We start from the raw sequence: 24399 nt of genomic DNA on the forward strand, positions 1-24399 counted from the left end.
ATTGTTATAATATTTTATAAATTTTAAGGAATATGACAAAAAAAGATATTGTAGGTATTGAAGGTGGGCCTCTGGGAAGAGTGGAGGTACAAAAGGGAAACAAGAATGTGATTTAATTCTATTTCTTAAAATGTTTTTAAATGTTAACAAATTCAGATAAATGAAATCATGTAACTTTTCTCATCATAATGCAATAAAAGTTTAAAAAAAAAGAGAAAAAAGAATAAAAACATTTAGAATGAAATTAGAAAGTATATTATTACTTTTTGCCCATGCACCCTAACTTCTTCATAATGGATCTTTGGAAAACATAAGTGGAACAATTCTTGGAAACTTGTCTTTTTATTAGTAGTCAATAAAAATAAAGAATGACAAAAGTTGAATGCCAACATCAACTCATAATTGTATAAAAGCAATAGGATGAACTTTGGTGATTTGAAAGGAACTCTATCTGTTACTGTGCTTACCTTTATACAAAGTCCAGACTCATAGATGAAGCAAGAAACAAAGTGACCACAGCTCAGCACAGGGACAGTGCATATGGAATGAGTCTATGGGATAGACTACTGTGGTTTGCCTTGGCATTGAGATGGCATTTTAAATGTTTGATAGAATGTTTTTATGTAAGAATAGAGGCATAATTTTCCCACCCATTCTTAGAGAATTGTAATATTATATATTTTATAACATAATATTTTATAATCTAGATATATTCTGTCTGTCACTATATTATTTAAGAATTTTATGTGAGTACTGTTTTATTTCATTCCTCCCACCCCCCATTCTCATCTATCTTACACCTCCTGAGTCCTCTTCTTCTCAATCTCAAATTCATGACCTCTTATTCTTAAATCATTATTGCTATGCACACACACATATAAATATATACACACCATACAGACTCTATTTAGTTCTGTTTGTGCGTATATGTGTTTGAAGATCAACTCTTGGTATTAGAAAGCCAGCTTCAGATATCCTTCATGCCAGAGTGACTCTTCCTTTCTTAATAGTCATTAACTGCCTATAGTTCTTCACCGTGTGGTAGACTTCATGAGATTTATTATATTTATATAATATAATAACAAGACATCCTAAATAATAACAAGACATCCACCTGTCTTGTTATTGTTTAGGCCTAAGCAACCATATTGGTGAGTTTTAGTAGGTGCATTTTTCCATGTCACACATAGAAAACACAATCTTATATCAGATATCTGGTCCTTTGATTCTTCCAACCTTTCCAACCTCTCTTCAGCCCCTGTAACTAACCTTTAGTGGTTGTGTCGGATGTGTATCAGTCAGGACTTGACACAATCCATGATTAGTGTTATGTGTATTGTGATGAATTGTGTCTCTCTGACAAACATGTCCATCTATTGATAATACAATCATATTTAATTAAAAGTAAGAGCTACACTACCTATTTTTGGATATCTTGCTACTCTCATCATAGTTGTTTTTCATAGATATTATAGCTGGGTAGGACTATTAACATGTTCCCCACACATCACAGCTAGCATAGCAATTTCCAATATTATCAGAGCTAGTCCTGAAACATAGCAACTTCCATTATTATGAGATCCAACCCTGGAAGAGGAGATTTTGAGCTCAGATACTGCTATATTCCTCCAAGTCCAATGTCATCAGTGTCCTGTGGCTTCATAAACAGGAACTAACCTTAAAACTGTGAAAGGTAACCAAGGGCAATGACATTAGTTTATATTGTTTGGGGAGTCTCTAAAACTCCCTTTATCAAAGTAAAATGAGGTTTCTCATGCATGGTTGATGCCTATTCCCCCACAGTCCTACTCACTATAAGAAGAGTGTTTTACCAGAAATATTCCTGTCCAAAGGAATGACAGGGACAAAAAATGGAGCAGAGACTGAAAGGAAGGGCCACCCAGGAACTGCCCCACCTGGGGATCCATCCTGTCTGCAGACACTAAAGCCTACACTATTGCTGAGGCCAAGAGGCTCTTGCTGACAGAAACCTGGTGTGGCTGTTCCTTGGGAGGTTCTACCAGCAACTGACCAATGCAGATGTGGAGGCTTGGAGCCAACCATCAGACTGAGCTTGGGGACCCGGGTGGAAAGCTGGCAGAAGGACTGAAGGAGCTGAGGGGAATTGCTACCCCATAAGAATAACAATGTCAGCTGGCCAGACCACGCAGTGTTCCCAGGCAGGAACTAGATGATCAACCATGGAGTGTGCATGGAGGGATCCATGGCTCCAGATACATATGTAGCAGAGGATGGCCTTGTCTGACATAAACGGGAAGGGAGGCCCTTGGTCCTGTGGAAGTTTGAAGCCCCAGCATAGATGGATGCTGGAGAGGTGGGGCAGGAGAGGGTGGGTGGGTGTGAGGGTACCCTCACAGATGCAAAAGAGAGGGAGGAGGGGAGGAGGTGTGATGGGGAGGTTGTGGAGGGGTAACCAAGAAGTGGGTTATCATTTGATATGTAAATGAATGGAATGATTAATTTTAGATAAGAAGAGTGTTTTAAATTATACTAAACTTTAATTATTATACAAAATAATGCTTTAAATATATTGTGATCTACAAAAAAAAAAAAAAAAAAAAAAAAAAAAAAAAAAAACCCACATTCAACCCCAGTCTCTAAATTCCTGCAGAGGATCAGAAATTGCTGAGAAACCCTTAGCATCTATCAGGAAGTGGTGGTTTCCATCCTGACCCAGGCACTCACTCTTGTCCTGGCCTCGGCTTCCAATCCCAGAATGGCATAGGCTGCTATGCAGGTTGCTCCTGGGTCTGCAGTCCTTCATGTTGACCTCCATTGCCTGTGTCAGTTTCCATCCTTTTGCACTGGCTCCCCAGGGCAAATGCCATTCAGAACAGCTGCCCACAACTATACCTCAGCATCCTAGCTGAGAGTTTGAATGCTGCCTTGCTATGGTGACAGGCTCTGGTGACTACAGTGCAAGGCTCTGGGAGACACCTGAGAAGTTTGTTAGCTCAGCAGGAGTCATGGTCAGTTCTTATGGCACCTGGACCTCAGCAAGGATGGCAGAAGCTATTAGAAGAACTACACTGAGTTCCTCCCAACTCCTCCCTGACTTGGCTGACATCATCCTTTTCCCCACACACTCTCTTTCCTCCATCCTAGGCCCTAATACAAACATTAAATTCACACATGCATGGGCCTTTGGTGTGTATCTGCAGAAGGTAGGATGAGGGACATTTGATATTCCCACGGGTAACACTCAGAGGCCATTGCAGAGGACACTGGGTTTAAGCCAGGGCATATGAAAAAGAAGCAAACGGGGAGAGAACATTGCCTCATTTCTGACAGGCTCCAGAATGAGGCACCAAAGCTGTCTCCTTCCTGACATCTTGTCTGTATTTCAGCCCAACAGCAGCAATGACAACATCCAGTCTATCACCTCTGGGGACTGGGATGTGACCAAGATCCTGTCCTATGATGAGAAGCGGAATAAGATGTGAGTGAGAGCCGGGGCTAGATCCCAGGAGCTGTGTCTGACTGTCACTAGGTCCCCTTGTTATTTCTAGTCAAATGTGCTAGAAGAGGGAAAACACACAGCTCAAGATCTCTCTCTTCCAAGGTCATGGCACTCACCATTGTGAGCTCAGGTCCTGACTCAGCCAACTCCCAAAGCTACAAGGCACAGTGACAAAGGAAAGCTTAGACAGACCAGCTTAGAGGCGACATAGAGGCACTTTTTATCAAGTCTCTGCAGGACTGGGCACAGGCTGAGGATGTCCCTAACATGATCTCACTAATACTATGGCTATACGTTAGGATAGGTATGCTTGCCTATTGAAAAGACAAACTAAAACTACCGGGGGTGCGGGGAGTGATTCCATCATTAAAGTACTCATTGCGCAAGTGTAAGGACCTGAGTTCAAGCCCCAATACCCACATAAAAAAGCAGACATGGTTGCATGGGCTTATAATTCCAGTGCTGGACAAGGAGGGCTCTGGAGCTCACCGGTCAACACACCTCACCCAATCAGTGGACCAAGTCCCAGGGGTAGACCCTGTCTCAAAAGAAAACCAAATATATTGATTGACCTTGGAATGATACCCAGGGTCAGACTCTGGCCTCTATAGGCAAGTGCACACATGTGTCCCTGTACACACATACAACTGAATACACACAAACATGCAACTATGTGCACACACACACACACACACACACTAAAAATAAATACCAAGATGGAGAGAAGCTAAGCTGCTTTCCCGGATTATTCAGTCCTTATCAGAGGGGTCCAAGAGTTTGTAGGAGTCCAGGCCCAGTCCTGTACCTGATGCTGCTCAGCCTCACCCAGTAGGCCCTCTCAGACTTAGAAGAAACCAGCAGACATGCATTCCCCAGACCAGGTTTTATGGGACTATATAAAGTCTCCTCCTCGCCCTTCAGGTTACTAGTCTATAGGGAAAACCCCATGTTCACATCTAGGTGTGCTCCTTCCATTGCCCTCACTGCTAAGTCAGTACCCAGAGCAGGGGCAGGGAATGCGTCAGTGTGGGAGACATCTGAAACTGGCAATGTGACCAGTGTGTCCCTCCGCCTGTAGATGTGGCCTTCCCCTGCTGTGGTCATGAGTATGCTCAGACCTAACATGAGCATTGTTCATTAAATAGACCACAGTCCCTGGCACATACTATGAAGATAGTGGGTGGGGCTTGTGGTCTGTAAATGTACCAAGGCAAGCTGACCCAGTGTTCCTTTTCCATCTCCACAGCTATTTCCTGAGCACAGAGGACCTGCCACGGAGACGACAGCTCTATAGGTAACTGGCTCCCACTGTCTGCAGGGCCCCGTGGCTTCACAAACCACAACTCTGAGCAACCCATAGGAGGCATCAAGGACAGCTGGGTAACTAGAAAGTCTCGGGAGAGAGAAAAGTGCAGAAGCCACTGCACCCAAAGCCTCAAGTCCTGTCTCCTCTTTGGTCAAATTGGTCCTTGCTCGCCCTCTCTCTTTCTCTCTCTGTCTCTCTCTGTCTCTCTCTGTCTCTCTCTCCCTCTCTCTCTCTGTCTCTCTCTCCCTCTCTCTCTCTGTCTCTGTCTCTCTCTGTCTCTCTCTCTGTCTCTCTGTCTCTCTCTATGTCTCTCTCTGTCTCTGTCTCTCTCTCTCTCTCTCCCTCTCTCTTTTTCTCTCTGTCTCTCTCTGTCTCTCTCTCCCTCTCTCTCTCTGTCTCTGTCTCTGTCTCTGTCTCTCTCTGTCTGTCTCTGTCTCTGTCTCTCTCTGTCTTTCTCTCTCTCTCCCCCCTCTCTTTCTCTCTCTCTGTCTCTGTCACTCTCTGTCTCTCTCTCCCTCTCTCTCTCTCTGTCTCTCTCTGTCTCTCTCTGTCTCTGTCTCTCTCTCTGTCTCTGTCTCTCTCTGTCTCTCTCTGTCTCTCTGTCTCTGTCTCTGTCTCTCTCTCTCTCTCTGTCTCCCTCTCTCTTGCATACACACACTCACACACACACATTCATAGGTTCATGCACACAGACACACAGACACTTCTCCTCTTGAGGGACTCTGCCTGTCTGGCTCTACATTCAAGCATTATCTTGGCAGATTGCCTTTATCTGTGTATTCTGAGGACAGCTGGGTCTGGTTTGGGAATCAACCAATGGCTGAGTGGAGAGGAGGCTGGCTTTTCCATCTCCCGCCATGTTCGGTGCTTGCCTGTGATGACCCAAATTCACATAATGTGAATTGGAAATGGATGAGCATGCCAGGAATAAAAAAAAGGGAGCAGATCTAAGATCATCCTCTCAGTAGTTATCTGCCGGTTGCTAATCTCATGGGAGGGGGCTTTGTTCTGAGGTAAACTTGGTTTCTGCCAGGTTAGAAAGGGAGAAAAACAATGGCTGTTTCTGGACACTTAGTTAAAACAGCTGCAGCTGGCTGCTCCCTGTATCTTCAATGGCCACTAGAAGAGTCAGTGTGGACCAGAGAAGCTTGAGAAGCACAAAGAAGTCTCCCCGGTGTACCCATGCTGAGTATAAAGATGGTATGAATGAGCAAGTCTCTGTGATCACGGGCCTGCTTCTCTCTAGACTGTTCACTGCTATGGGATACTAGAGTCATGAAAGTCAGGCTACCCACTTTATAAAAGGCAAGAATGGAGCCTTCTGCTCCTCCCCTGTGACCTGTAGTATCAGAATCTTGTCTTCTCTCTCGTAACATCTTCATCCTCAGGAAGAGATGTTCCACACTGGAAGCTGTGCTTAGAGAGGAACATTCCCAGTACCATGTGAAGACAGGAGCTTCCTGGCCTAGATTAGACCTGACCATTGTGGTTCCAGGTGGCATCTTCAATTGGTTTCTCACACTGTTCTCCTCATCCCCAAGCAAGAAGCAACATCAGCACCATCCTGCTGTCAGGAGAACTGGATTCTGGAAACAATCCACTCCAGTTCCTTTCCATTTACAGAGTTCCCCCCTCTTGCCCTTGGTACTTAATGAATGTGGGAAACCTGCCCACTGCTCCCAGATTGCCAATCATCTGTCCAGAGAATCCCTCACATGGGTGAAAATGCCCAGTGATCATGCCCAGGACCACTGTAGGCACCCATGATTATTCAAAGCAATGGCACTTATGACTGCACCAGTAACTATGACCCCATCAGGTGATGAATGATAATCATGACCGTGTGATAGTATCAATGACCACACTAGGCAATGGCACCCATGACCATACTAGGCATTGGCACCCATGACCACACTAGGCATTGGCACCCATGACCACACTGGGCAATGGCACCCATGACCATAGTGGGCAATGATACCCATGGCCACACTAGGTAATGGCACCCATGGCCACACTGGGCAATGGCACCCATGGCCACACTGGGCAATGGCACCCATGACCATACTGGGCAATGGCACCCATGACTACACTAGGCAGTGGCACCCATGCCCACACTGGGCAATGGCATCATTGACCACACTAGGTAATGGCATCCTTGACCACACTGGGCAATGGCACCCATGGCCACACTGGGCAATGGCACCCATAACCAGAGTAGGCAATGGTACCCACAACTGCAGTAGGCAATGCCATTCTTGACCACACTAGGCAATGACACCCATGACTATACTATGCATTGACACCCATGACCATACTAGGCAAGGACACCAAAGGCTGTAGTCTCCATATCCTGATATCACCTTGCCTGCAGTTTCACTGATAGTGAGGATCAGGAGAACCGAGAAGTTTCCAGTGGAAGAATTATGGGTTAGGAATGCTGAGAAATAGTGTTAAGTAACCACAAAGGGGTGTTGATGGGAGTAAAGCTTAATGGATTAGCAGCAGGGATGACCAGGCAACCTCAGAGGAGAGGTACCCCGCTAGGAATTCAGGACTCACTCAGTCTCTGCCCTTGTTCTCACTGGCTCTTTGCTCTTCCAGCGCCAACACAGTAGATGACTTCAACAGGCAATGTCTGTCGTGTGACCTGGTGGAGAACTGTACCTACGTCAGTGCTTCTTTCAGCCATAACATGGACTTCTTCCTGCTCAAGTGTGAAGGTGAGTGTCTGCCACTCCACACCTGTCTCAGATGGATGCTGAGGTCTGCAGACAGGAGCCCACACAAGACAAAATGGGAGAGATAGGAACATGGCAGACCACAGAACCAGGGACACTACTCATGAGGCAGGACTGCACTTACCACATCTTCTTGCAAAGCTCATCAGGGAATTTTCTCTTCATTGAGCTACATCTCACCTACCATTGTCCATAAAAGACCAGTAAGCTGTCAGCTACTTGTACCTATCACATAACTATACCTGTGCTGTCTATAAAAATGACAACACATTTCCAAGATCAAATTTCCAATATTGAGGGTTGAGATCATACAGAGAACCACAGAAATACAAGTTCCTAGAACCCAGCTCATTGATACCAAGCACTCAACTGTCCCTTACGTGTGTGTGTTTGCATTGTGTGCATGTGTGCATGTACCTATGTGTATATATGTGCCATGGTGCGTTGGTAGATGTCAGAGGACAACTTTTAAGGGTTGATTCTTTCCTTCCACTGTGTGAGCTCTAGGAATAGAACTTGAGTATTCGGGCTAATGGCAAGCATTTGTATTTGCTGAGCTAGCTCACTGCTCATGTAGAAGTGTTTCTTATCACACCAACCAGAACACTCCACAGTGGACCCAGCCTCAGGGTGGATCCAGAAAATGTCTTTGCATCTTATTCCTATCTTATTCAATCTTATTGGAAAGATTGAAACCATAAGAAGGTAAGCAATAAATATGGTTCTACACAAAGAAGTCTCAAAGACCTAGACCTACTGTGATCCCCTCAAGAGAGATCATATGTGTAAAGGAGGCTACTGAGATCAAGATCAGGCCCTTCTCTGGCTAAAATGGTAGTCCTGGTAGTCATAGAAAGAGGTGGTAATTTTGTATGGTGGTGTGTTACATAGCCTGCTGGTTCCTGCATAGCCTGTGTACATATGCTTTCTTGGCTGATGTCATCTAAAGCCCTGAAAAGCTCAGCCCTCAACATTCTTCCAAGGTGGAGGTGACACCTGGTACAAGCTTTCTAAAACACATTAGTCCCTGAAACTTCCTATATCCCAGTCCCTGACTCCTGTGCTTCTCAGACTGGTACCTACAAATGAGTACCCAACTGTTTGCTAATAACTCTTGAGTAGCCTTGGACCTGTGGAAATAGTAAGTAACCTGAATCTTCATTGATAAAGGTGTATTACCTTCAAGCATGCAGAATGATTTCAGCTCCCTGAAGCAAAGTTAAAACAAATGGTTGAGATGGTAAGGTGGCTCAGTAGACAGAGGCACTTGCCATCAAACCTGACAATTGAATTTAATCCCTGGAATACATATGGTTGGTGGGAGGAGAGAACCAACTCCTGAGTTCCTCCAGTTTCTACACATGCAAACTCTGACATACATATGCACACACACATACACACACACATACACTGTAACATGCATGTACATACACATACACACTGACAACATCTATGTACACACACATTATTTGAAGTTCAAAAGAACTATTTAATAAATTGGCTGGACATAGTGGTTGCTTGCCAGTTTCCTAGGAAAATCTCTGGGGTCATTCAATGTATATCAATAAAAGCCTGCTCTAATGGCCAGGCCAGTCCCAAACTAACCATCCTCCTGACTCAACATCACTAGTGTGGGATCCCAGATTCCAACACAAGGGGCAACATCTGCTATAAGACCTTACTTCGCTCTTTAAAGTCTTCTTCATTAGGAAGATTAAGGAGCAACAAAGAGGACCATGGATCAGGCAGCTTGTGGGTTTCCAGTGGCACACACAACTCAAAGTTGAAAATTCCAAGAAATGAGAACTGAGGCTCATAGGCTGGAGAGATGGAAAGTTCTTATAGAGACTGGGGAAGATAGGACAGAGAGTGAGCCACGGGTCACTGGGGCACTGCCCAGCGCGGAAAGAAAAAAAGACCTCTGAGCATGGCTAGAAGGACCGTGGAGCTGGGCATGGTGCTGCAGCACTTGGAAGGTTGAGGCAGAAGGATCAGGAACCTCGTCAAGGGCAACTTGACGTGTGTGAAGAGTGTGAGGCCAGCCTAAATGCACATCACTGATCTCAAAGACAACCAAGCTTGTGTTGTGCTGGATGGAACAGCCCTATTTCATAAAAACAAACAAAATTGAGGCAGAGCTAGAGAGATGAATCAGCAGTTTTGAAAGTTGCTTGTTATGGTCCATGTAGAGGACCTGGATTTGATGCCCAACACCCACATCGAGGCTCACAAGCACCCATAACTCCAGTTCAAGGGGACTGATGGCCTCTTCTGTCATCCACAGGCACTAGGTATGCACATGGTGCACATACATGCATGCAGGCAAAACACCCATAAGTGTTTGGTGGATAGGGGATGTCGGAATTATCAATTAGGGCATGGTGGTAATATCTCTTATTAGCCAGCTTCAGCACTCGTGAGTCTCCAGCCACACCACAGCAGCACTTCTGTCCTGAGGCATTGCGAGGCCAAGTGTGGAGACATGGCAACACCTGTAACACACCACTGTGCCACACAAAGCCTCTGAGGCACAGCTCTTGAATCTTCTCGGCCACAGTGCCATCTCCTTCCCCCAGACTCTGGAAGCATTTTCTGTCCCCAGACACAGGACCTGACTCATGGCCTCTCTGCCCAGCAGCCTTTTAGTAGACTGTCTACAACATTTAGGCTTCCATAGCAAAGCAGAGTAAACCAGCTTCCTTCTGGAACATCACTGAAAGTGGTTTCAAACTGCGAGTCTAGATGTCCAGCAGCAAAGCAGAATGAGCATTTGATGAAAGTTGCCCCACAACCTGATCACCTCCCAAAGATTCTACCCCTAATGCCAGTACCTTTAGGGGAGAAGGAGATTTTAACACTTCTCTTTTTTGAGTGTTCATAAATATTAATCAGAGTATAAGTGAGATCTTTGTTGAATTGATTCCAGAATATTACAGGATTCCAGTAGTGTGCCCCCGGCTGTGTCAGCCGCCATAGAAACAGGAGACATGCATATCTTCATCTCTGTCCGTGGATACCCACCTGGCACCCCATAAGGCCCACTTCACCCTCTCTACCTTTCATCCTAATTCACTTTCCTGCACAGCATGTTCCTCATGACCTAGCTTCTGGTAGGGTTTTTGAACATCCATCTTCTCCATCCCTGTGTAGGCTTGGTACATGTAAGGTCTCCTTTCATCTGCGGCTTTAATCCAGCATTTAGAACCATACCCATGCACTAGAACACCTAATCTCTGAGCAACTAGGGACAGTGCAGTCCCAGTTCAGTGTGGTAGTTATGGGGGGCAGGGGGGCTAGGATAAAATCATACACTGCTTTTGCAGTGTGGTAGTTACAGGGGGCTGGTTAAGATCATGCACTGCTTTTGCAGAGGACCCAAGTTCAGTCCCAGCACCCATGATGGATGGCTTACAATCACCTATAAGTGTAGATCCTTGGGATCTAATGCCTTCTTCTGGCTTCCAAGGGAACTACACTCAGGTGCACATACACAGAGAGAGAGAAAAAAACACACATAAGTAAAAACAAATATTAGAAAAATTTTAAATCTCAATTGTGCCCTAGGACTTTCTAGAAACAAAGCCAATCCGTGTGCCATGAGGAAGGGAGAGTACTGTAAAATCTGCTTCTCGTGATACAACATGATAAAATGTTCTATAAAACATTAATACTATTATTCATGAAAGTACACTTATAAGATTTGGAGTCATGGATGCTGATGTAATATTTGATAAGGAAATGCAGGGATGGAAAGGACATAAAAGCAATGAAGGTAAGCCCTGTGTGACTTGAGGCCACACACGTACAGGATGACTGTTCTGAGTCATCCAGCTGGCTGGAGAACTCTGGACCGGTGTGGACACTTCTGCTGCTCCTAGTTATGGATCCAACTTTGGAGAACTACATTCCATAACATGATAAGGCACTGAGAACTGTACCCTCACTGTGTGCTAGTCCATAGATGTGATGTGCCCTCAGTGACTACTGATCTGCTAGGCTCCTGTACTGTATGGCTCATCACCAGAAGGCAGAAGCAAATACCAGTGACAGCAACATCTTGGAGGGTCCTTTCTGGACTTCTTTGGATAACTCAGAATCCTTACCATGCAGGAACCTGTGATGGCTTCTTCAACAGCTGACTCTATGGAATACCATAGGGCCATCTCAGGATCCACACAGATTTCTCCTCCAAGCATCACTGCCTCTAGTCTCCAGCTCCAGTGTTTGTGTTAGTCATGAAAAACTGAATGCATCCAGAGATCCTAAAATAGATTCTGAATATTGTTCAAAAGCTGTCCATTTTGAGTTCAAAATTTAGAATCAAGTAAATTTCACTGAACTATTTGCTTTACAGACTTGATCATTGACAGGCACCCAAGACAATGCCAAGTTAATCTTACTTTGTGGTTGTGCTGGTTGTAGCATTAATTGTCAACCTGACAAAATCTAGAATCACCTGGAATATGGGCCTCTGGGAAAGCCTGTGAGGAGTTTTCCAGATAGAGATCAGCCTGTGAGAATGTCTGAGGGAATGTCTTGATTACATTAATTAATATGGGAAGACCTGCCCACTGCAGGGGCCACCATCCCCTGGATGGGATCCTGGACTGTGAAAATGGAGAAAGGGAGCTGAGCAGCTAGCTGCATGCGTTGTTCTCTTTCTGACTGTAGACATGATGTGATACCAGCTCCCTCAAGCTCCTGTCACTGTTGGCTTCCCACTTTAAGCCAAAAATAAGCCCCTTCTCCCTTAAATTACATTTGTCTGGATGTTGTATATCTCAGTAACATGAAAAGAAGCTAAGGCAGTAATCACTAGGGAAATTCACCTTTTTGATATGATTAAGGGGGCAATGCTCCCATTACCAAAGAGGTTTCACCCCAGCAAACATTTCTGGTATATCCTAGTCAACAGAACTCCATCCCATGTCTTCTGCCAGCATCCAGAGTAGAAAACTTTCTTTTCCTTAGCTAGATGACATTGTCTTACAGCCTGGTACAGATGAATTATGTTCAGTGGCAGGATGTACCACTTCCTAACTTTAACAGGTTCTACTATGGCTACAACAAGATGAATCATTAACATTAATAGAGAAGCAGTAGAGAGGGGCCACATGCCTCCATCTTCTTTCTCCACGTCTCCCACGTCTTCAATGAAGAGGAAGGCAGAGAGCCAGCTACTCTGAGAATTGATGAAAGAAGTCAACTCCAGCCTGCATGGTGGAAGGAGGCATTACAGATGTGTTTATAGAAAACTGCTCATTTGGCTCCAGTCTGTGGTCAGAAGGCCTCAGTTCCCTGAATCTTCTAGTATTTCAAAAGATGCTCAGAATCTATATTCTTTATAGAACTGGATTCCTAAATGTCAGCAACTGACTCAGATAAGAAAGATAGCCTTTTGCCACATGAAGCATTTACAGGCCACATGACCCACAGGTGAGCAGAGTGTGACATAGTATCCACTCAGAGTAAGATCCTGAGGTACCAGAGGGGGTTCTATAGAGTCTCACAGTCCTGTTCTCAAGCCACTGGGTCTTCACAAATTCACAACCGTGGCAGCTGCTGAGAGCTACAGGGTGAGGCCTCAGGGATGTGGTGCTGGCCCTTCCATGACCACGCCTCTTATCATTATTGTGGCTAGAAACATCTTTGGGGAGACAGGAGGTTATGGAAAATACTGTTCACTACAGGGACACATAAATACTGCACCTGTGTCACTCCCATCCCTTCTTACCTCTTTCTGAAACAATGTCCCACTATGTAGACCAGGATGGCCTTAAACTCACTATGTAGATTAGGCTGGCCTCAAACTCACAGTTTGAGATCCTTCTGTCTCTACCTCTGAAGTATTGGGATTAAAGGTGTGTACAAACACACACACACACACACACACACACACACACACACACACACCACAGCTGAAAGTGTTTTCACTCAAAGCGTGGATTTGATGAGTTAGATGTCAGTGATAAGGAGAGCCAGGTTTTTTGTTGTTGAACATGGAGGTTGAACACATGAGGAGATAGAAGAAAGCCCCAGTGAAATCCTAGTTGGTACTGAGCTGAGATTCCAAGTGGTCACATGCGACCTGGTCTCTGCAGTGACCCTTGGCTCTGAGGGTCTTGCAGGCACTGTAGTGATCGCTCTGGTGTGCCCTGTTAACTTCGAGAGTTATGCAGAAATACTGTGAGCGTAGAGAAGGCAGCCTTTCCAGTAAGAAGCACATAATCTGAAACATTTGGGAATGGTCATGGATGCCACTACCCCAGGGCCTCTGAGAACTAGACAGAAGGTTTAAGAAAACTAGGCCTGATTAGCTCATGCTTGTGACCAGAAATGAGGTAGTAACAGGAAACTGAGAAGTTTAAGGTCATCCTTCATTACATAACATAGTAAGTTACAGGATAACGTGGGCTATATGCAACCATGTCTCAAAAACAAAACAAAACAAAACAAAAACAAACAAACAAAAAAACAAAAGTAAAAGGCTTCTGTGGTAAAGAGGACCGTGACGGTGGCCAGCTAGCTCAGTATGCTGACATTTCTTCTCAGTGATCTGTATACTATCACAGATTAAATTTACTTGAAGTAATTGATCATGTGATCTTGCAAAAGCACATGCAATCCAGCTTACTGAAAAAGTGAGGCCCTGACAGGTAGACCACTCAAAGGCATCCTTTCACTTCCGGAGAGGAGGCACCTCTGCAACCACCATGGCCTTCCCTCCCCTGTACATCCAGCTTGTTGTTGAGAAGCTTCTGTGTGTGCACACAGATCTAGGAGGAGAGAGGATACCACCACTTCTAAAGGGTTCGGGGGTGGAAGAAGACTCTTAAAACCAACTGGCATTCTGTTTTGTGGATGCTGGAACACCCCTGTGGGGACTGACAGCAAGGCACGCCCCCACTGTGTCACAGGAAATCTGCTAGAGCCAAGATATTCCAGGTGCATGATGCCTGGAGGCTACTGACACACTTAGGGATGTATAGAGTGACTGGGAGAACATCCAAGGGAGGCCAGTGTTCACCTCCTCCCACCCCAGCAGCCAACCCATCCCCGCCCTTCACAGATGAGTCACTCCCACGGCACCCAGCAGCAGCTAAGAGCCAGGTCTTCCCTGCAGCTGTCAGAGGCCCACAAGTGCTTATTTTGCTCTCTTGCGCACAGTGAAGGTGAATCTTTGCAGAAATCCCATAGATCTCCATGCAGAAGCCCTGGGTACAGCCTGTACACAAGAGGGCACTGCAACCCTGCACATTGCTCTTCACAAGAACCCTGCTGGGCTTTCCATAGTTTGCTAGTTTTTAGTGTCAGGGTTTCCCCAGGCTGGAACTTCACCACCTGGACTGACTACATCTGAGTCACTGGGGGACACAGAACTGAGCCCTGGTCTTGAGAAGTCCTTCTGTGTAATTGTGTGTGAGGCAGTCACCTGGGCTCAATGTTAAACACAAGAAGATGAAACACAGGGAGGGCTACCCTCAGGGAGTCCAGAATCTAGGATAAGGAAAATTGGAGGAACCTTTAAAGGAGGTTAACTGACTGCAGGCTACCAGCATATCCCTTGAGCCTCAGCTTAGGCCTGGTCCTCTCTCCCTCCTCCCTCAGGCCTGGTCCTCTCTCCCTCCTAGCAGGGCTTATAGAACCTGTGAACAGCTCAGAAGGATGAAGGGCATAGGAGAAGGTACAGTGTGGCACCAAAACAAACAAAAAAGTAAGCACTTGTTTAACTGTCAACTTGACATAAAGTAAAATCACATTGGGAAAAAGTCTCAGTGGGGGATTTCTAGCCCAGGCTGGCCTGTGGACATGTATGTGAGGGTTTCCTTTTTTTGTTTGTTTTGTTTTTGTTTTTGTTTTTATTTTTGAGACAGAGTTACTCTATGTAACCCTGGCTGTCTTGGAACTCACTCTGTAGACCAGGCTGGCCTCGGACTCAGAAATCCACCTGCCTCTGCCTCCCAAGTGCTGGGATTAAAGGCTTGTGCCTGGGCTAATTATGTAGAAATATCATCCTTAATGTGGGCGCACTATTTCACGGGCTGGACTCTGGATTGGATGAGGAGAGGGTGTGAGCTCGGCACCTGATCTCAACTGGGCATATGACCAGCTGTTTTAAATTGCTGCTGCAGTGAGGGGCAGTAACCTGGATAGACTCCTTCTTTCTTCCTTCCTTTCTTCCTTCCCTCCTCCCTTCCTTCACTCCTCTATCCCTTTCCTTTTTTCTTCCTTTCTTCTTTCTACCTCAAGCTGTGTACATTTCTAGGCTATCTCACTATGACTTGAGGTTTACTGAAAGGAACTTGCTATACGCCAGCAACATCTCCATAAATACATTCCTGGCTCTGCTGAAGAGGCAGACCCTAAAGCCTGTCACCAGCCCTCAAAATCAGCAGTGCCTGATCCCTCTGCCTTACCAACCCCTGGAGTTAAGTACTGCAAGGAGACTATGGCCTATGTGGAAGGAACTGAGCCCCACCTCCTTGTTTAGAGGCCAGCTGTCTTGTAACAACTCTGACACCAAACTTGTACTTATGATCTCTCTAAAGTCATGGTCCATCTTACAGCTGGAAATGTCTTTGTTCCAATCATCCCATATGCCTATCAGTGCACCTGGAGGTGGGCACAATTTCCATAATTGTGGGAGTGTTGGCACCCCAACAGAGAGATGTGTAATAAGGTCAGGCACACAGTGACCTTCTAGAGGGTTTCTCCTGAGGCTCCTGTCAGCCCTGTTCTGACCCACAAAGCATGCTGTGCCCAATTTCTTGGTGCCACTCCTACAACCACTTCTGGCCTGGTGCCTCTTCTTTGGTTTACTTGTCCCATTGAAATGAGCCCTGGCAAGGGTAATGGCAAGGGTAAAACCCTTGACTGACTCCTCTTCCATGTAGGCCTGCCCCATGCATCCTCAGCCCTCATGGGGGGCTGAACCTCCAAACTACTGTAGTGTGCTATGGAGGGGCTGGTGTTTCAAAGAGAGCATCTGTTCTGCCACACTTTAACAACAGGGTTAGTAAAGCAAGAGGAAATTAATTATAGTTGTCACTGTGTGTTCAGACCACGTTGCTGCTGCCTCTCCATAGGACACTCACATGTGGCTTATAAAATACTGCACTGCCACTACACACTGCTGGTTTTGTTTAAATCATTCCTAATTTCTCATTGTTGTGATCAAAATAGGGAGAATATTAGGAAGTGGAGATTTTAATTGTAGAAAAAAACTGAACGATAAATTTAAGGAATGAGGTCTAGGCCAGCATCAGTATACAACATGCACAAGCATGCAGTTGCACATATGCACACACATTCCTACCTACATACTCACATTGATGCACGTGTATGCACACTCATCCTTGCCTACGTTTATAAGAACAGTAATGCTTGTTTCTTTCTCTTTTCTCCCCAGCCTTGATGAGGCTTCTGTCTCTTTCCTTGTTTCCTTGATGTGCACATGGATGTCTGCATGCATGTAAATTTACTGAACTAGAGAGTGCAGCAGAGGGTGATTGTGGAGATCTCCTATTACTCTATGTCTTAGTTAGAGTTTCATTGCTGTGAAGAGACACCATGACCAAAGCAACTCTTATAAAGACAAGCATTTCATTGTGGCTGGCTTACAGTTTCAGAGGTTCAGTCCATTATCATCATGGTAGGAAGTGTGGCATTGTGCTAGCAAACTTGGTGCCCAAGGAGCCAAGTGTTCTACTTCTTGATCTGAAGGCAGCTAGGAAGAGACTCTTGTGTTTCGCACTGGGAAGGGCTTGAGTGTCTATATAACCTCAAAGGCCTGCCTCCACAGTGACACATCCCCTTTAAGAAGGCTACACCTTCTTTAATAAGGCCACATCTCCTAATCGTGCCACTCCCCATGGGCCAAGCATTCAAACACTTGAGTCTATGGGGACCATATTTATTCAAATGCCCCACACTCTATAATGAAGCATGGAGTCAGAGCTACCTGGGTATAAAGCCACCATGGCCCCTACAGTTCTGCGCCTCCATTTATTAACAGAATATGAAGCATATGTAACTCACACTTTGTGGCCTCCCTTTAAGGAATACATGAGCTGCTACATGCAAATGCTCAGAGCAGTGAGTGACACAGAGGACACACAAGAGCACATGGCACAACGGCCAGTGCCTGTCCTTATTGCCATTGTTTCTATGGCCACGAGCAAAGGGAGCACAGTCAGAATCCTACAGAGGAGGCTGGAGCACACACTGAGGACACTGGAGGATCCACCGGAAAAGAGGGACAGGAACTCTGGGTGGGAAAAGAAGGTACCAACCCGATGAACACACAGCCCTGACTAGAAGAGAGCCCATGTGGCTGGAGGCCACAGCCGCAGTTCAGGGCTGGGAAAGTCCCATGTCTCACTGTCTGTGAGCTATGGAAACATCCAGAACCCTAATCAGAGGGGGTTATAGTCACAACTACAGAAGTCCTTAGGTGAGAGAAACACGGCAAAGAGAGGGTGTGACCATGGAGATGGGAAACTTCCAACAGGAAGATGTAAGAAGAAAGAAGATGTATGGAATCCAGCAGGAGGGCGAGTGGGGTGCCTGCTTGCCTTTCTCTCTAAGATGCTCCATCTGCAGCCATAGACTGTGTGTGGCCAAGGGAAAGTAAGACTGTGGTTCCACCCAAAATCAGAAACTCCCTCAAAACATTGTAAGATTCTTTGTCAAACATTTTTGGTAACTAGTGTGTGGTTTGTGAATGTGGACTTTGTAGTTGTCAACATCACATCACAACATTGAAAAGGACACACTTGGATAATGTGGTTTGGCTTTAGGGTTGGGATTTAGTTTTTCAGAGACTGTATCTTGCCCCTCTCAGTCTGGCCCTTAGGGATAAGTTTGAGATCTTGACTCTCCTGTATCCATCTCCAGAGTGTGAAGATTACAGCCATGCACCACCATGCTCTATTTCTGTGGTGCTGAGAATGGATAGAACCCATGTGTGCTGGGAAAGTGCTCTGCCAGCCACACCCCAGCCCCACTTCTCATCCCTTTGAGGCTGGAAGGAAAAGCACATGATTTAGGATCTCCAGTCCTGTCAAAGGCAGAGAATTCTGGGGGCAACCAAGTGTGTTCCTGCTACTGCTGTGGGGACACCCAGTAAGTGTCCCAGGTAGGGTCCTAGTGACACACTGTGAAGACCTGGGCTTATGCAGCAATAAAACACAGTGAGCATAAAAAGGAACACAGGCAGGAAACTTCAGAAATGAGACCCTGGAGGTCCATGAGACTGAGGGTAGCACATGAATAGCCTCGGTGGGCCTGCATTTTCCCACTTGCTGAAGCCACCTGTCCCAAGTCAAGGACTGGTCCTATTTGAGAGTAAAGAACTCATTGATTACCCATGCTGGACGAGCATCCTGAGAGGCTCACCTGTTGTAGCTGGCTCATTCCATATGAGCACTGTCCTCTCAGGAAGCTGAGCTCACATTCCCACAAGGAGGGAAGCTTTCACCCAGGCTCAGGAGGAATGCATGCTTAGTGATTGACAGGGTTACTTGTGCATCCTTGTCACAGCATGGTCATTACTTAAAGACAGACAGGATCTAGGATCTTTTGTCACATTGAGGCATGTAGCAGAAAGCTGTGCGGCCAGTGAGGAGTCTCATCACAGCCACTGAGATGACTTGGCCATGTGATCATTTCCTGGGGAACACAAACCACGAATGCATCATATGCTCATTTATTTAACTGGATACTATTGATTGGTGACATAGTTCCTGAACAATTTTTCATGTGGAGTACAGGAGTTAAAAATTGCAATAGGCAGTGCTGGGCTCATATCTGTAATCCCATTACTTGGGAGCTATAAATTTAAAACCAGTCTGGGGTACAGAGAGACCCCATCTTGAGGAGATGGAGGAGGAGGGAGAGGAGGAGGAGAACAATGACGATGATAAACTATGTTGCAAAGTTTCTATAATGATTGATGACCCAAGACATAAATATATCATTGGGAATCAAATTAAGATCCAATTGTTTTGACTGAAAATCAGCACTGAGCTAAAACAAGCTACTCCTTTTTGACAGACAGGGTACCAGGACCTGTGAGGAATGAGTCAAGCAGAGCATGCTGAGCCTTCAGGGCCTAGAGGCCCAGATTCCAGTCCCAGCTCTTTAGGGATTGTGTGTGTACATTGGAGCATGGTTCTCAGGTTTGCCTCATATCACAAAACTAAAAACTGAGCTCCTGCCATCACACCCTGAATTCTACATAATCCCTAAGTATGTGACTGGGACTGGCCAGGTAGTATGCTTGCCATCTCAGCATGTAGGAGCTGGAGGATCAGTAGCCGAAGCATCCTCAGCTACATAGTGAGTTCAAGGCCAGCTTGGGTTACAGAAGACCCCTTCTCAGTAAACAAAGATTTAAATCTGAGTTTAAAAATGTTCATCAGGATGGTGTGGTTTAAGCATGAGTCTTAAATGTAGGAGACTCAGGTCTGGAAGCTTCTGTGAATCAAATACCTGGAGCAAGTGCCTGAGACCCAAGAGCCTGCCAAGGCCCTCCCTTTAAAAAATGATTATTATTGCCTCAGCCATTTCGAAGGCTTGTCTTCCTCAAATGACTGTCATGTGTCCCAAGAAATTACATGTGAGTCACATGTAATTTCTGTGCCAAGAGGTCACTTGTGATGAGAACCAGTCAGCTTGGGCTAGCCTCTTCATCATTCATGTGAAATAGTCCACCCACCTCAGCAGCCCTCACTGAGCAGTGCCGTTTAGGCTCTGTCTGCAAAATAGAATCTCTTTTAAGTTCCCTGGACAGCAAATTGAATTGAAGCAAAACTAAATGCTGTGGGGTACAAGCAGAGGGGGTTGGGTAAGGGTGGGCCTGGCACTAAATCCCAGGTTTGATGTCACTGATAACAAGACTTCAAAGTCAGACAGCAACAAAACCCGTCTGTAGTGTTGACTTAGGAACAAGCATTTTAATCATCTGCTGTCGTTCCAGTGGCCCTTTCGCTCCCTGTTTGTTAGCATGATGATATCACCTGGGTGTATACACTTTCTGCACCAACCATACATGATTCATGAGCTAGTAAATAAAGAGATCTGGAGTCTGTGCACGGCAGGGCCCTGGCCAATTATCTCCACCAGCCAGAACCTGCCTCCTTCGCCTGCGTGCAGCTGATCTTTGAAAGCATTCATCAGCATCGGCAGCACTCAAGGGGTCACCTGGGTTGTAAGAGTCTCTATTGTTTACACACTAGGAGGTTAGCATCGGTGGAGTGATGTGTCAGAGCATCTTCCCTGGGTGCAGATAAGAGTGAGAGTGGAAGATGTGTCTGTCTCTGTGCATGGATTTATTCTCATGGATTCCCCTTACAATGTCCTTAGCCACTCCATCTCTCATCTGTGGTTGTCACCTCTCCACCATACCAGACAGGTTGCAAACTCATGCTCTCAACCACATAGGGTTGGAATTTGGTAACACAAAAAATAAGTATTTTCTATTTGCAAGTCTGTTGTGTAACTCTGAATTTCACTTTAAATGGAAGCCAGATGTGTGATTTTCTGTCCATCAGCCAACATAATCTACCACAGTGTGACAGTCATAAATTCATCTGCATATTTCACCTTTCTGGAGCAGTAACAATTTGTAAGTCAGACATTTAACTTTCACTAAAATAAGCTAACTAAAAGATTTTGAAAGGTCATTTTTCGTATTCTCCTCTTCATAAGCAATGCTTAGCAAATACAATTTATCCCCTGATATTGGTGACAGTTTCGGTGTTTGTCTGAACATTTCTGTTCCTGATTTTTTTTTTTGAAGATTTACTTTTATGTATGTTCTGCCAGCATGACTGTGCATGAAGTGTGCTCAGAGGCCAAAGAGGGAGCCAGATCTCCTGAAACTGGAGTTATAGATGGTTATGAGTGCTAGAAATTGAACCTGGGTCCTCTGGAAGAGCAGACAAAGCTCTTAATCTCTGAGCCAGCTCTCCTTCTCCATTTATGTTCTTGTTTGCTCCAAAGTGCACTGGGGATAAGGCAGGCTGAATTATCAAAGATGTAAGATGTGTTAGAATAGGATTATAAGAATCTTAGCATCATATAGTAAAGACCTGGCCTCACTGACAGAGGAACTTGTAAATAAATATAATTGTATATTTTCACACATCCTCAGAACAGATGAAAATATACAGTAGCAGGAAGATGGGCTAAGGAAGAGCAGAGTGCAGCCCTGCCTCTCCTGCCACCTCTATTGTCCCTAGTCGTCCACCTCCAGCTGAGAGCTGAGCCTTTATTTTCTTCTGTATGTGTGTGTGTGTGTGTGTGTGTGTGTGTGTGTATGTGTGAATGGTGTGTGTGGGAGAGAGAGAGGGAGCACGCCTGTATTGTGTGTAATGTATAAAGAGTCCCAGTTTGACCTCCAATTCCTCCTCCAGTCACTCTCCTTCTCTATTGAGGCAGGCTCTCTCTCTTGAACCCAGAGCTTGCTCATTCAGCTCATTCAGCTAATCAGCTTACTCCTGGGATCTCTGCCTCTGCCTCTTGAGCCCTGGGATTGCTGCCCTGGCATTCTTGCATGGCCATTGTTGAGGCATCCATCTCCCCAGACTCTGAGCCTCCTCCTCCACTCCCATCATGCTTGCCCATGGTTGTTGCCAGTTTGTATTTTAGAGGGAGACTCCCACCATGGAACTATTGGCCTTTGGCCAGGTAGTCCTGCTACCTGGAGCTTTGTGGCACTGAGAAGTTACCCTTGAGAACACTTCATTAGTAACAACACTGTAGTCGTGAGAGATGGGTTTAGAGTGTGGTAGAAGCTCCCTCCAAAATTATATGCATACTGCCAATGTTTTTAACATGTTCCTTCATCTCTTAGGGAAGCAATAGCAGAGGTCTGGCCAAAGGACCAATTTGGAATTCTTCTACTTGGTCGTTGTTTCTTAGGAGGAAATTCTTTATTTTGATGTTTTCCTAAAACGCCCATTAATTTTCAGAAGCCTACAGTGGTGATTTGAATGAGAAATATCCCCCATTATCTCAGGCATTTGAGCACATGGTGCCCAATAGGTGGTGCTGTTGGTTAGGTTTAGAGGCTTTATAGAGGGAGTATGTCTAGTCGCCAGAGCAGGCTTTGCAAGTCTAAAGCGGTGCCCTACTTGAGTCGTGCACACTCTGCTTCCTGCTCCTGCCACCATGCCTGACATGGTGTCGGTACTTCTTCATCATGAGAGACTCTCATCCCTCTAGAACCATTAACCCAAATAAACTCTTTCTTCTATAAATGGCCTTGGTTGTGGTGTATCATAGCAACAGAAGAGTAACTAATGTACCTACGTGCCACAGAAATCTGGAAGCCCGTGGGTATTGACATAATTCACAGGCAGCAGAGAGTGTAGCCCATGGATCTTCTGCAGGAAAGTTCAATGGCACTGTGGCCTAGGTGGCCACAGAATGAGGGAACCTGCTCACTTTGGGAGGAGCTGACCTCAGGTCATGTTAGGGCCTACATATAGAGATATAGCTCCCTCAAAAAGTCTCATGTGTTAAAAAGCTTAGCTTCTGAGAGGTGATTGGATTATGGTGGCTCTGACATCAACAATGGGTTTCCTATTAATGAGATTATAGCTAATGAAATCCATGGACGGAGGTCTGCTTGGAAAAAGTAGGTCACTGGAGGGCTGCCTGGAAAAGTGGGCCTTATCCCTCTTTCTCTCCCCCTCTTTCCTTCTCTCCCTCTCTTTCTCTTACCCACCATGAGGTGAGACAATCTGCTGCACCACACACTCCCCACTGAGGCCTCATTGTGACCCAGAAACAATGGAACCAAGGAACCATGGGCTGAAACCACAACCCACCATAAACCCTTCCTCCCCTGAGTGGTTTCCTCCAGTATTTTATTAGAGCAACAAAAAGTGATGAACATGGGCCTGGAGAGATGGCTCAGTGGTTAAGAGCACTGACTACTCTTCCAGAGGTCCTAAACTCAATTCCAAGCAACCACATGGTGGCTCACAACTATCCGTAATGAAATCTGATGGCTTCTTCTGGTGTGTCTGAAGACAGTGACAGTATACTCATATAAATAAAATAAATAAACAAATAATTATAAATAAACAAATAATTTTTAAAGTGATGAATCTGGGTCAGGACTCCACAGGAGATGGAGAGAACCAGGTTGTAATCTATAGACAGAAGGGTCCTTTGGGTGGCCTTTAAACTTAATCTGTGTCTTCTTAGTATATATAGTTTTACTAGTAGTATACTTGATCAGTCTAAGAAGCATGTATGTTAAAATCATAATGACAATGGCCCTACTATAACATGGGTCTCAGATGTGTAAATTAAGTCAGTGATTGATGGCAGTTAGTGAGATTCAGGGGTACAGAACTACCGTGACCTAAATTATTAAAAACAGGACACAGAGAAGGTCTCAAGAGACCTTTCATTTGCCTAATTTAAAGTTTCTACCTTGATATATCATGGCCACGTTGGTCGTTAGCAGACTGTTCATTCACATTAATGTGTTCAGCAAACTTTCCATGTGTATTACCAAGTGGCCTGGGATAGGAAGTGGAGGAGGCTTAGAGCTGCACCTGGGGTGGAGGTGGGGCTCAGTGTGTGTGTGCTTTTGTCTGGGTGATATAATAGATATGTTTGAAAGTTACAGCTCACACTAGGTATTTGCTATCCCCTGTACTGGCAGCACTTGTGACGAGTACAAAAGAAACACCGAAGAGTAGTACCCACAGCCATGGGACAAAGAGCTAACTGCCAAGGTGGCATTAAATTAGCAGCAGTGCTGTTGGAATGGGACTAGGAGCAGACATGAGGAGTCCACAAGGCATGTGCCCCTGACATGTGCTATAGAACGCTACAGAAGGCTCATTTTTCCT

The 24399-nt window shown here is 45.4% G+C and overlaps 1 protein-coding gene across 4 annotated transcripts in view; it reads left to right on the plus strand.

The window, feature by feature from the left end:
• Dpp6 (dipeptidyl peptidase like 6) overlaps nt 1–24399 on the plus strand; it is a 933905-nt gene that overhangs the window by 875823 nt on the left and 33683 nt on the right. For all 4 annotated transcript variants that reach the window (XM_031380237.1, XM_031380239.1, XM_031380236.1 and 1 more), the window contains exons 14-16: nt 3369–3460; nt 4728–4775; nt 7389–7507. In XM_031380237.1, the coding sequence (XP_031236097.1) occupies nt 3369–3460; nt 4728–4775; nt 7389–7507 (259 nt within the window). The remainder of the gene's footprint in view (nt 1–3368; nt 3461–4727; nt 4776–7388; nt 7508–24399) is intronic.

The sequence above is a fragment of the Mastomys coucha genome, unplaced genomic scaffold (assembly GCF_008632895.1).
Source record: "Mastomys coucha isolate ucsf_1 unplaced genomic scaffold, UCSF_Mcou_1 pScaffold19, whole genome shotgun sequence".
Lineage (NCBI taxonomy): Eukaryota > Metazoa > Chordata > Mammalia > Rodentia > Muridae > Mastomys > Mastomys coucha.